The sequence below is a fragment of the Rattus norvegicus genome, chromosome 1, assembly GCF_021556685.1.
Source record: "Rattus norvegicus strain SHRSP/BbbUtx chromosome 1, alternate assembly SHRSP_T2T, whole genome shotgun sequence".
Lineage (NCBI taxonomy): Eukaryota > Metazoa > Chordata > Mammalia > Rodentia > Muridae > Rattus > Rattus norvegicus.
In genome coordinates, this window is record NC_141534.1 from 30,756,187 (window position 1) to 30,768,335 (window position 12,149).

Genomic DNA, 12,149 nt, shown 5'->3' on the forward strand with positions numbered 1-12,149 from the left:
TGACCCTCTCAGAAGGGCATTTAACTCATACACAATTATGAGGCCCAGAGGTAATTTAATTTCAAAGCTGAAGTCTCCCTCAGAAAAGACAATACCAACTACAGTCATTTCATGTAGTGAAAACCCAACATACTTATCTCGCAAGACTACACCCTCGATGCAGGCCCCAAACAGCACAATGCAGGAAAGATCTGAGTTGAGGTCAAGGAACAGACAGTCCTGGGGCAAGAGAGTAGCATGCAAACTCCAGGAGATGCATGCTGGCCTGTGGGTCCCATCCCATGGGCCTGGAGCAACCCAGCAAGGGCCACCTAATAGTAACATGTCTCCATATCCTGTCCCCACAGATGTGCCCAACACCTCCACAGTCCACTGAGTACTGTCCTCACATCTGTCTAGCTATAGAGTGCTAGCCACAGGGTACTCAAAAGGTGCTTGGTTGGTGACACTATTGGAGTAGGTGTGTCATTGTGGGCGTGGTCTTTAAGACCCTACTCCTAGCTGCCTGGAAACTTGGTATTCTACTAGGGTCCATGATAGTGCATCCTGAGCAATGCAGGCTGTGAATCTGGACAGTGCATCACAGATGGGCACAATTGGGGTGTGACTGAGGGGAGTGGAGCTAAGGCAGCAGCACTAGAGTTCAAACACCTCTGGCCAGGGCCCCTTTAAGGAAAGGATACAAATGAAAGATGTAGTCACAATGGCCAGAATGGTCCCTGTTGGGATGGACTTCTGGGCATCTTTGAGGTCCCCGGAGCGGTTGGATCCTGCCATGATCCCTGCAGAACAGACAGAGGTAACAGTGACAGAAAGATTCATCTGTAGGTCAGAGAAGATGAGTTAATAGCACCACTGCTTGCTGGGAGGGTGTGGTCTCTGAGGACTGGAAGACAGAAACAGAGACATACACACAGAGACCAGAAAATAGAGACAGACCAAGAGACATAAACAGTAATGGAGAAAAAGAAAGACAGAGTCAGAGAAGAGATAGTCACGGTGGGAAAACACAGAAAGACACAAAGACAGAGAGGGAGGGGAGGCGGGGGGAGGGGGCCGCACCCGTTACGGAGGGGAAGTAGATGCCGACTAGCATGGTGAAGTAGGTCATGATGTCTGTGAGGACATATGGCAATCCACCAGGCCGGCTCTCCTCGGACACAGGCACCGAGGACACGCCCTTCTTTTCCACAAATGCCCCCTTGTCCGAATACGTGCTCCACAGGTTATCTGTAATAAAAACAGTCAGGATTTCTCAGGACTGCCCAACGGACTGTGCGCTCCCAGCATCACCACTCAGCAGCAGGCAGCTCTTCCATGGCTCTAATTCCAATCAGGGCACTCAGCCTGTGAGGACCACAGTGGCAAGAAGCCACTCTCCCCAAACCTCAACATGAGGCTTCAGTAGCACTGGGGGATCCCTGCATGCAGCACTCACAGACCCCTAAACAGCTAGCTTCCCTCAGTCTTGGTGCCCTCCCTGCTAGGCGTCCACCAACAAGGCAGAAAGACAGGGCCTGTAACTGTATTGGTTCCTCCAACGATCCAGGGAGTGTGGCCACCTTTCCTCTCTACTGCAGTCTTGCACTGATTGTGAACACACCCAAAGGGACTTCTCCGTAGGTGGGCTCCAGCCAGCAATCCATATGCCCTTGCTGCCTCCCTTGAGACCCTTTGGGGGTTGCTTTTTCCAGGTATCCTTCCTCAGAGACCCCAGCAGATCCCATGTGCTCCTCCCCGATGGCCCAGAGAGGTGGTCCTAGCCGTCCCCACCAGTACTCACCCAGGAAGACACCACTGGCCACACCAGGAATGCCCTGGATCTCAGTGACATTGTTCTGCACAAAGTACTCATCGCAGGAGGCACCCAAGCTGGAGCCGTTGCAGAAGAGGCGCCAGAGCGCGGTGGTGACTGTGCCATTGCTGACAACCTGCATTTTGGCACAGGTATCAAAGTTGCGATTCGCCAGCGTGCGGTTCCCTAGAAGGCAGACCCTGGAGCAAAGAAAGGGCAGAGCCTGTTTTCACCACACTGCTCAGCTGACTCACGGGGGCTGGCCAGGGCGGGGGGTGGCGGGGCTCAACGCCTCCTGAGTGGCTCTAATAAACCTGACCCATGTCACTGCAGGTGCCATGTCAGGAGCAAGCGTGAAGACTGATCTCACATACGGCCCTCCATGGGTCAGGGCTGTCCTCCTCCTGTCCAGAGCAACTCACTCTGGAAGGAAGGTGACCACACCCTGCACAGAGATGGTGGAACTACAGCTCCCACATTCCCTACCAAGGACCATGGCTTTGGTCAGTCCCAGCATGCCCAGACTCCACCTAGGTCCCAGGCTCACTCACTTGCTATGACCCAGCCACCTGGGCTACCTTCCTCAGTGCCATAGGAAGACAAGAGGCAGCTCATCTGAGGGGTTTCTGTGAAGATGAGGAAGCCACGTCTCATGGGATAAAGCTTGCCCATCTGACTGTGGTGGTTTGGATGAGGCTTGTTTCCCACAGGCTCAGACATTTAACACTTGATACCCAAAGATGGTGCTTCTGGGGGAGGTTCAGGACATATGGCCTAGTTTCAGGAAGCTATATTCTAGGGACAGATTTGTCAGTCTCACTTTCAATTTGCCCCCACCCCTCTCGGCTTCCTACTTCTGCTACCGTGCCTGCTTTTGCTGCTTATTTCTCCCTGCTCTCTCACCCCTCTAGAACCACAGGCCAAAATAAACACTTTCTTCCATAGCCTGTTCCTAATCACTGTGCTTTATCGCAGGGACCAAAGAGTAACCAATCCACTGTGCGCACTGACAAACGGACAACCTTCACCAGCCTCCCAGATGCACCCAGAACCAGCTGCATGGGCGCCGTGCCCACCCCATACTCCAAAGTTCCTTAAAACCACACTGGAGGGGCTGGGGATTTAGCTCAGTGGTAGAGCGCTTGCCTAGGAAGCGCAAGGCCCTGGGTTCGGTCCCCAGCTCCGAAAAAAAAAGAACCAAAAAAAAAAAAAAACCACACTGGAAACCGGGAATGAACGACTACCAAGGAACTACCAAGGACACCTCCATGTTCTTCCCTAGAGAAGCTAGGAGGAGAGGGAACCAGGAGAGCAGGCCCAAGCCCCTTGAACACCACGAGATGCATTAGATCACACCCCTCTCCACCCCACAAGGACGGCCTGAGGCTCACGGGATGTCAGGTGGGGCGAAGGCTGTCTTGATGACACCAGCATAGATGGCCAGGATAGAAAGCACAACACAGGCTAAGAAGACCAGGGCCAGCTTGTTGACATATTTGACTCCGACGAAGACCACCACGGCCATGAGCGCCAGTGCGCAGCTGCCATACACACGCATGTTGTTCAGCAGCGCGGCCGCCTCGCCGTCTGCTGTCTCTGCCTGGAAGATGGCTGCACTTGGAGAGATGTAGGTCTGTGGGAATAAGGCAGGTCAGCAAAGAAGGTCCTGTCCAGGAACTCACCCAGCCTTGACCTCACCCTGGCTCCCTCCCTGATACTGGCAAAGAAGGCCCGTCAGGCTTGAGGCCACTGGGTGCACGGAGACAGAATCTTGTGTGCCATCCAAGACGGACCCAGGGCATCGGGCCTGCAGTCATTCCTGTCTGGTTCCCTCGAACTGCCAGAGCCAGACTGTAACCTTGGTCAGGTTACTAATGGGCAGGGGAGAATCCTTGTGGTGAGGGGCCAAGGGCTCCTGCCAACAGCCTCAGCAGAGCCCAGTGCAGCTCCTCCGTGTTTACTAATGCCAGCTGACTGCTGAGCACAGTCTCCAGAGCGCTACCAAACGGCTACAGTGTCCTGCAACTGCTCTACTGTAGGTGGGACTTCCTTGGTGACCAATGGGACCCTAGGAACGAGCATGGCAATCTAGACTCTGCAGTCCAGGACCTATAGGGGGACAAGGAACCCTAGGTCCCAGCCCAGACTCCCCAAATTAGAATATGCATTTGCCCCCATGAACCCTTTCTTAGAAAGCGTGGGAAGGTTTCCCAGCTGGCTCCGGGATGCTTGGGTAGCAGAGAAAAAAAGAGCCAACTCCATGAAGATGGTTATAATGGTTAATATTTATTATCAATCTATTATCAATCAGGAGGATCTAGAATCACCTAGAAGACCTGTGTCAGATTAGATTAGTCAGGATTAGATTAGCTCACAGGAGTGAGGGATTATTTTGAGTTTGAGATGGAAAGACCTGCCACTCTTAGGGTCTTCTTCCTGAATGCTGACACAACTAGCTGCTTCAAGCTCTTGCCCCCATAATTTCCTGGCCAGGATAAACAGTACCCACAGTGAACAAAAACTTAGGGTACAAAGCCCACCAGACACTGAGCCCAAGCCCAACATCAAGGTGCAGGGAAGCCCTTCTGCAATGGGGGCTGCCTGCCAGGACTGTAAGAACCAGGGATGAGCAGAACGGCTTTACCTTCTTTCTGGGGCTTGATCGAGTCCTACTCAAGGAGTTACAAAGTCCGGTCTAGCCATGCCTCCTGAGACAGCACAGACTGTGAGGTCTCACCCATCAGGGACCCAGACCCTCAGCCCAGACAGACAGCAGCTTTGAGTGCCCAGCTGTCCGTAGCAGCAGGGTAGAGGACAGTCTGAGGCAAAATGACTGGGCAAGGAAGGAAGACTTCCGCAGATGGACTCACCAGGAAGATCTCGATGGTTCCCAGGATGTACATGGCGCCTGCGAACGTTGTGCCCAAGTAGAAGCAGAGGCCAACAGCCCCTCCAAACTCAGGCCCCAGCGAACGGGAGATCATGTAGTATGAGCCTCCCGCTGTGAAGACAGCCCAAGGCAAAATATGGGTCAGGGAGTGTCATTAACTGTGAACACTGAGCACTTATAAAAAAAAGATGTGTCCCCATTAAGGGACGAGCAGCTTTAGTCTGCCCTCAAAGCAGAATCACTAGAAAGCCTTGGGCTATGAATTCATGTCTACCCCGTCCACAGTCACAGGCTAGCTCAAGTGTGATGAGAACCATCTGATACAGGCCTCACCTGTCTTCAGAAAACCTGCTGTGCCCTCAGACGGTTGAAGGAGAGACACTGGCACAGGCCTGTGGACTCCTTTATGCAGAGGACAGGCAGTAGTGCTTGGGGGTGTCTCTGCTAGCACATAAGAGTCCACCGCTTCAGAAGGACCTGCATTCTACTTAGGTTTGTGTCCAACTCAAGGATGTGGTGTCTGTCCTCGTAGTAACAGACAGGCAAGCAGTGAGGGTGTGTTTACACCAGAGCCTCTGGGGAGAGAGCCTCTCCCTTCTCTCCATGGGCAGCACAATACTCCAGTGCCACCCTGGTGAAAACAGTTAATGTCACTGTCATCACATGAGCCTGGGGCGGGAATGGCATCTGCATGCAATAGCTCTTGCCCTGTACTGTGAAGAGATCGATAAACCAACTCAAGGGCCACAGGCGCTGGCACCCTCACCTGGGACCACACCGTTGGTAGCGATGGCACTCATGGAGATGGCTGTCAGCATTGTCTGCAAAGAGAGGCAGCTTTTTCAGGAAACTCGTGCCCTGAGATGCTCCGACGCGCTCAGCCTGAGGCTGCAAGCTTCTGACCTCAAAGGAGGTACTAATGACCAGGGAAGACAGGCCTCCTGCCTGTCAACCCTTTTCTACCCAACCCACAAACCCATTCCCAAAGGTCACAGAAGACACAGGTTTCGGACCCTGTTCGCCACAGACCTGAAAGCTGAACCTCATCTAAGTGCCTGACCTTTCTACCAATCCAAGAAGCACAAGAGGACGCTTCATCTAGATGTGCATGCAACAGGGAACAGGGCACCACACCTTGTATCCCCCTCACCTCCAGCAAGCACCCTCTGCTCAGGTAAGTTTATTTGAGGGTACCAGGAATGTGGTACCAAGAATGGCATCCACTGGAAACCAGAAGACAGCTTGGGGTGACCATGTGGAATGACCAGCCTGGAAATATAGGCGAATGCCCTAGGGTGGTCATGGTGTGGCAAAGACATGAAGTGACCAGTTGGGAAGCATGGGCTGGAGGATTGGAAGGACAACATAGACTGACCAGTCATGGAACAGGCAAGCAGGTAGCCACAAGAATGGCCAGTCAAAGGACAGTAGGTAGCCTGGGATAGACACACAGGTGTGAGCTATCAGGGAACAAGTGGTCAGGTAGCCTGGGGTAGGAGTCAAGGAGACTCCCATTCAACCATATTATCTGACTTCCCTACAGAAAGGACCCAGTGACACGTGGGTAAGTAAAACAAAGGTATACTCTTCCTCACCAGAGGAAGGGGAAGGACAGAAAGTCAGCTGGTAAACAAGGATAAGGTAAACCAGCATGACAAAAATGTCAGTAGAACTAGAAAACATGCTGGAAGCCTGGACTTGAACAAGTTTCAAACCTGTGTCCCTTTCTCTTCAAGAAACTCTGAAAATATCCATTATCCTTCCAAACTAGGGGGGTCTCATCATACCCCAATAAGAGGCACCTGTCCTGACGAGAAATGCAACCCTCAACATAGATACAGCTAGATAAGATCTTCAGACTAGCAGGAAACCTGCTTTGCCAGACCGGATGGGCCAGCCCACCTCTCCTGAGTCCTCTATAGGACTGAGCCTCTCTGGTTCCTAGAGAGGGACCTAAAAACGCAGACCTGGATTTCCCAATAGTAGCCTCCCCGGGCCCTAGCACAGCTCCTGCGAAATTGCCCCAGGACCAGCTGCAAACATGAACACTCACACAGGTGCAGCACATGGCCACGATGAGGAAGGACTCCAGAACGCCAGCCGCCCCCACAATCCAGGTCAGGCGCAGGAAAAGGATTACACCCAAGATGTTCTGCAGGCACGGTAGGTAGACTCCGATGAAGGTGCCCATGCGTGGGGCCTGGAACAGAGTATCATATGTCTGGGGAGGCTCACAGCCCGCACCCAGTAACTCAGCCTGGAGCCCTACCCCATGTTTTGGTTTGGAGGTCACAGGAAAAGAAAAACTGGGCAGGGACATGGTGGCCATACAATGAAAATACAAGGATAGGGAAGATGCCTACAAAAATCTACGTCCTAAATAAGATGAGGTTCTGTGACTCTAGAGCAGACTCCTGGCGTCTAGAGCATTGTGCTGGAGGTTGAGAAAACCATCCTAGGCAGACACAGGAACAAACCGCCTGACTCTGGTTTCCTGCCGGGGAGAAGAATCAGAGTGGGAAGTTTGGAACAGTGAGGTAGGGTCCCTGTTCTATATGTGGGACAGCTAGGGGCCTGAATCTTGGTGCCAGGTAGCTTGAGGCATGAAAGAAAGGAGGCCAGAAAGGGGCCAAACACCAGTAAGACTACCTGAAAGTTCAAAAGTCTCACTGTCATACAATAGGAAACAGACTAGAGACTCGGGGACACAAGAGCTGAGAAGCCAGACCCCAACAGGGAGGCTCATCTCAGTCTAGGTGGACACAGAACAAGATGGAGGACTAGCTTGAGCACATTGCCTGTAGATGATGACCACAGGGCTGGCACAGAGCAATGCTCGCACAGAAGCCTGGCCAAGGACGTCATCCAACCTAGACCAGGCAGCGAGAGCCCAGCAGCTGAGGGATGGTACAGGATGGCTGTAGCTGGCCAGAGGGCAGAGTCCAAGGAGAACAAACTGACCACCTAAACCTGAGAGAACAGGATGGCAGCTCAGGCCTGCACAGGACCCTGCCACTGTGAGCCACCCAGGGCAGGGCCGCTTAACGTCCACCAACTCGACATCAAAGGTTTCACAGGAAAAAAGGAGAGTGTGTGGAGAGCTCTGGGTTTGACAGCCTGGAGACCTTATCCCTGCACCCAAGGCCAGTGAGCATCAAGGTTCACACAGAAGGGAGAAATATATATAGCAAGAGGGAGGCCCAAGACTTGACCTCATGCCCTCCCTATCTTTGAGGTCTGGCACTGCATTGTGGGGTCAGAAAATAAAATCCTTATGGGTTTGGATTCTGTAAGCTGGTAGATGAAGAAAGGCCTTTGGGACTTTCTGAGAGTTATTATCATCTTTAATCTGTTATGTGTACATGCACGTCTGTTGGTTTAACGCACATGAGTGCAAGTACCAATAGAGGACTAAAGAGGGCACTGGGTCCGTTTGAAATGGCATCCTAGTTGGTTGTAAGCTGTCCAACACGGGTTTTCTGGAGGAGTAGCAGTCACCTACACTTGTTGAGCCATCTCTCAAACCTGCCTTTTTAATTTTTCAAGAATGTGTGTGTACAAGACCACAGCATGAGATGGATACTAGGGACAGCCAATGTCTCTAATAGAAACGCGGCAGAAAACGACTTGTCTAGGCAGGCCATGATGGGCAGCCTGAGTGAGGTACATAGGAGGCTTAGCTTCAGATCCCACTGACACATGGGCTCAGGAGCCAGCTGTCTGCCTGGGGTTCCCAGATCCTTCAAAGAGGGGATGGCCACCTCTGAGCTCTCAGCTTTGTCCAAATGACCCAGACCTGTTTACAACCCAGAAGCAGTTCAAAAGAAAGTGATTCCCGTCTCTGGGGACAAGCTTCTGTGCCATCAAAGGAGACACCGGGGGCAGGCTCTACTTCTCCTGTCAAGCTGACCCAGTGGATCACTAAGTGGGGCATTTTCAACCAAGATAGGCAGCTCTGCTGTGGTCCTAACCATTCATCAACTGAAATCCAGTCCAGAAGTCATGTCCTCGAGGGAAACAGTGGCCAGAGAATTGTCACACTTTGGGATAGGGTAAAATATACAAAGGCCATACCAAGTATAATATCCCCAAACCTGGATGTTCTGTTTACAAGGACAGGTTCTTTCCACAGTGCCCTTGTGGGCAGCCAAGCCTGCTGGGTTCCACTCTTAGGGAAAAAAGACTAAACTGAGTGGGGCCGGGACTATGCAGAGTTGAGGCTGAGGGTCAGTTCCAAGATGCATTCAGACCTGCTCCCTGGCATGGGCCAAGTTTTCCTTGGACACAAATTCCAGCAGACAAGAGAGACAGACAGGCAAATGGACATGTGTACTGTGGACAGGGAAGGCCTAGGGCTTATGAGGCCCAAGAGTCTATTGGGCCATGAGGCAGTGATGGGGGGCACAAGTAAACCCCACTAATGCATCTGAGTGACAAGCCTACTTCTACCACCACCACCGCCCCTAAATTCTCCTTTATAGTCTGTCATTCAGCACATCTGGGTAGTTGTGACTCTCAGCTAAGGATGCCCAGAGTATCCGGGAGAGGGCAGAAAAAGGCATGGTCCAGACAACGTTCTGAGGAAGCCACTGCCCTGCTCCTGGGAAGACAGCCCATGCCTCTGTGAACCTTAGCCCTGTCCCCAGGGACCACATGGCCCCAGATCTGAATAGTCTCAAAAGTGCTGAACACTTGTAGATTTGAAACACAGTACTGACCCTGCCGTGTTCACAGCAGGGGGAAAGAAGACAGCCAGTGCCGAGCTGTGGCCTGACTTCCATAGACCCACAGTCAGGCTGGGCACCGGCTCACCAGAAGCACCTAGGAAACAGCTAGCTGTGACAAACAGGGTAGATCACCTTCGTTTTTGCTCACCAGCACTGAACTCCTACCTCCAGAGAAAGCAGGGGCCTCAGGCAGCTAGACAGAATTGATGGGAATAAAACTCAAAGTCTTGGGGTTGGGGATTTAGCTCAGTGGTAGAGCGCGTGCCTAGGAAGCGCAAGGTCCTGGGTTCGGTCCCCAGCTCCAAAAAAAAGAACCAAAAAAAAAAAAAAAAAAAAAAAAAAAAAAACTCAAAGTCTTTAGTGAAGGCTTTAAACCAGACATAACGGCACACACCTGTAATCCCAGTATCTGGAAGCTGAGGCAAGAGTTCAAAGCCAACTCTGAGTGACACAATGGGCTCCTGGCCAGAGTGAGAATATCTCAAAAACAAACACAGCAACCAAATAATAAAATGAAACACAAAGCCAGACCTCAGGCAGGGCTTAGTGTCTGAGGAGTCTCTCTGGAGCTATAATAGTCCCACAGACGCCCACTCAAAGTATGCAGGGCAGCCTGCACACCACCTCTAGGACCTTGTCCCTTCCCAGAAGCATAGGACATTGGACACAGTACCAGAAAGATGAAGGTGGCCAAGCCCCATAAAAGGAAAGGATACACAAGATCTGAAAGTCTGGCATTGGTGTTCTCTGCCTAGAAAGACGGCTATCCACAGAAGGCAGTGTGTGTACCTTGATCTCCCGCCTCCGGCTGTCCTCATCTTCCTCATGCTCTACCACACCCTGGCTCAGGTTGGTATAGTTGGCCAGCTTGTTCAGCAGTGATGATACCATGGGGTTGCTGTCCATCTCTTCCTATGGGTACAAAGTGTCACATAGTTGGGACCAGATTCATCAACATCCCAGGGCAGCAGATCACCGGCCCAGAAGATCCATCTGTCCCAAGAGCCCACAGCCAAGTGAACGGAACCACCACCACCACCACCACCACCCCGCCCCAGATCTGTGTGCCCCAGAACATCTGCCCGGCAGGTTTAGAATCAGAGGACTGAGGGGGTCCTCAGGCTTCAGGACCTGTAGGGAATGCGTCTGCCCAGGTTGCAGCTCAATTATCAGAAATAGATCAGCTCAGTGGATCTCAGACAGAAGCACTCTGCTCTTTCCTCATGAGCCCAGGCTGCCCTTGCCCGGGACACAAGAAACGACTGCTCCTTTACTTCCCCACAGGTTCTTCACTAATGTACCTTTTACATGTAGAAACTAAAATAAAATTACCTCAAAAAGCGCCATGTTCTTCCCCTCGAAGTAGCTCTCTCTTTCCACCTCCACATTATTGATGAATGGGCTGTTCTCCCTGGGGTTTCCATCTCCTGTGGAAGACAGTCAGGTTCTAAGTCCAGGCATCTAAGGATGCCAGGCCATGCAGGCCCGGAGGCAGCGTGGCCAAGTTAGTAGGTATGGGACCCTGTATTCTAATTCCTTCCCTGCCAGGGTCTCGGCAGAGATGTGCCTCTGAGGGACTCCTTAGCCCTTGGTACGAAGGGCATGCCTCATGCTGCCAGGTTCCTAGACCAATCCTCTCTGCCTCAGTTTCCACATGTGAGATGGTGACATCCTATGTCTGCTTCTCCCCTCTGCACACGGGGCTGGACTGGTGAGTACTCAAGTAAGGAACCCACACACCTAGGAACAGCTTCGGAGAACTGGTTCAGTTTATTGCTGGGGAGAACAAAAGCCATTTAAACCCTTGTGGGATAATAACAGGCAATTGAGGGTGCCATATTTGCATGAGGACATGACCTTGTAAGGGGAAGGGAAGCTTAACCTGGCTACCAGCTATGTGACCTCCTCTGGTGAGGCATAAATGGGGGCATGGGACTCCCGAGGCAGAAAGAGAGAGAGTGATCCTACTTCTGCCAATCTCAGGAACAAGGGCCAGAAAGAAGGGGACCCCCCCTCCAAAAAATCAGTAACAGTCTTGACAAATGGGATGGAGGAGGAGGGACAGGTTAGGTCCTGCAGTGTGTTCCACACAGGTCTCTACAAGTAGGATCCTCACCTCTGCTTCCTCTCCATGTCCACAGTCAACGAGTCATGGACACTTAAGGCCCTTGACAGGCAGGTCCAGTAAGCAGTATAATGTTATGATGCCCAGGATGAGAGGAGACCACACCTTGGGGGTTTGGATTCCTGACCCAGAATAGCAAGGCATTGGGCACATGGCCTCGATACCTCATGTTCCAGCTGCCCAAGGACCCAGACATTTGTTCAGTCACAAAAAACACAGGGCTAGTTTGGCATCCACTGAGGCCGAAGTAGTGATCTTGAGATACTGCAGTCGGAGGTCTGTAGAAAGGGAGCATCCTTGAGGAAGGAAGGAACCTAAAGGAGACCTCTGCTGTGAGACCTCAAGAACTGAGTCCTGATGTGACAGGTTGTGACCCTGTGCTGGTGTCTGGAACCAAGGCCTTTGTCCCTGAGCATATTGTGGGCCAGCAGCATAGGATAGGAGCAGGGCAATGAATCTTTACTTGGACTTATTCAAGGTAGCTACTTGGAAGGAGGAACAGGTAAAGATTCTAAACAGCCTCCAGTTGGGGAACAGAAAGTTACATTAAGTCCTCTTTCAAGTCCTACTAACTAGGCATGTGATACTTCTGGGGATGACTGGCCTAAAAGC

General features: G+C 51.9%; 1 protein-coding gene across 2 annotated transcripts in view; it reads right to left on the minus strand.

Annotated features, from left to right (window-relative positions):
- Slc12a7 (solute carrier family 12 member 7) overlaps positions 1 to 12,149 on the minus strand; it is an 81,550-nt gene that overhangs the window by 21,392 nt on the left and 48,009 nt on the right. For both annotated transcript variants that reach the window (XM_087552656.1, NM_001013144.2), the window contains exons 2-11: positions 10,745 to 10,839; positions 10,202 to 10,324; positions 6,739 to 6,885; positions 5,452 to 5,506; positions 4,666 to 4,796; positions 3,187 to 3,428; positions 1,784 to 1,995; positions 1,063 to 1,230; positions 684 to 782; positions 134 to 191 (exon numbers count right to left, since the gene is read on the minus strand). In XM_087552656.1, the coding sequence (XP_087408782.1) occupies positions 134 to 191; positions 684 to 782; positions 1,063 to 1,230; positions 1,784 to 1,995; positions 3,187 to 3,428; positions 4,666 to 4,796; positions 5,452 to 5,506; positions 6,739 to 6,885; positions 10,202 to 10,324; positions 10,745 to 10,839 (1,330 nt within the window). The remainder of the gene's footprint in view (positions 1 to 133; positions 192 to 683; positions 783 to 1,062; positions 1,231 to 1,783; positions 1,996 to 3,186; positions 3,429 to 4,665; positions 4,797 to 5,451; positions 5,507 to 6,738; positions 6,886 to 10,201; positions 10,325 to 10,744; positions 10,840 to 12,149) is intronic.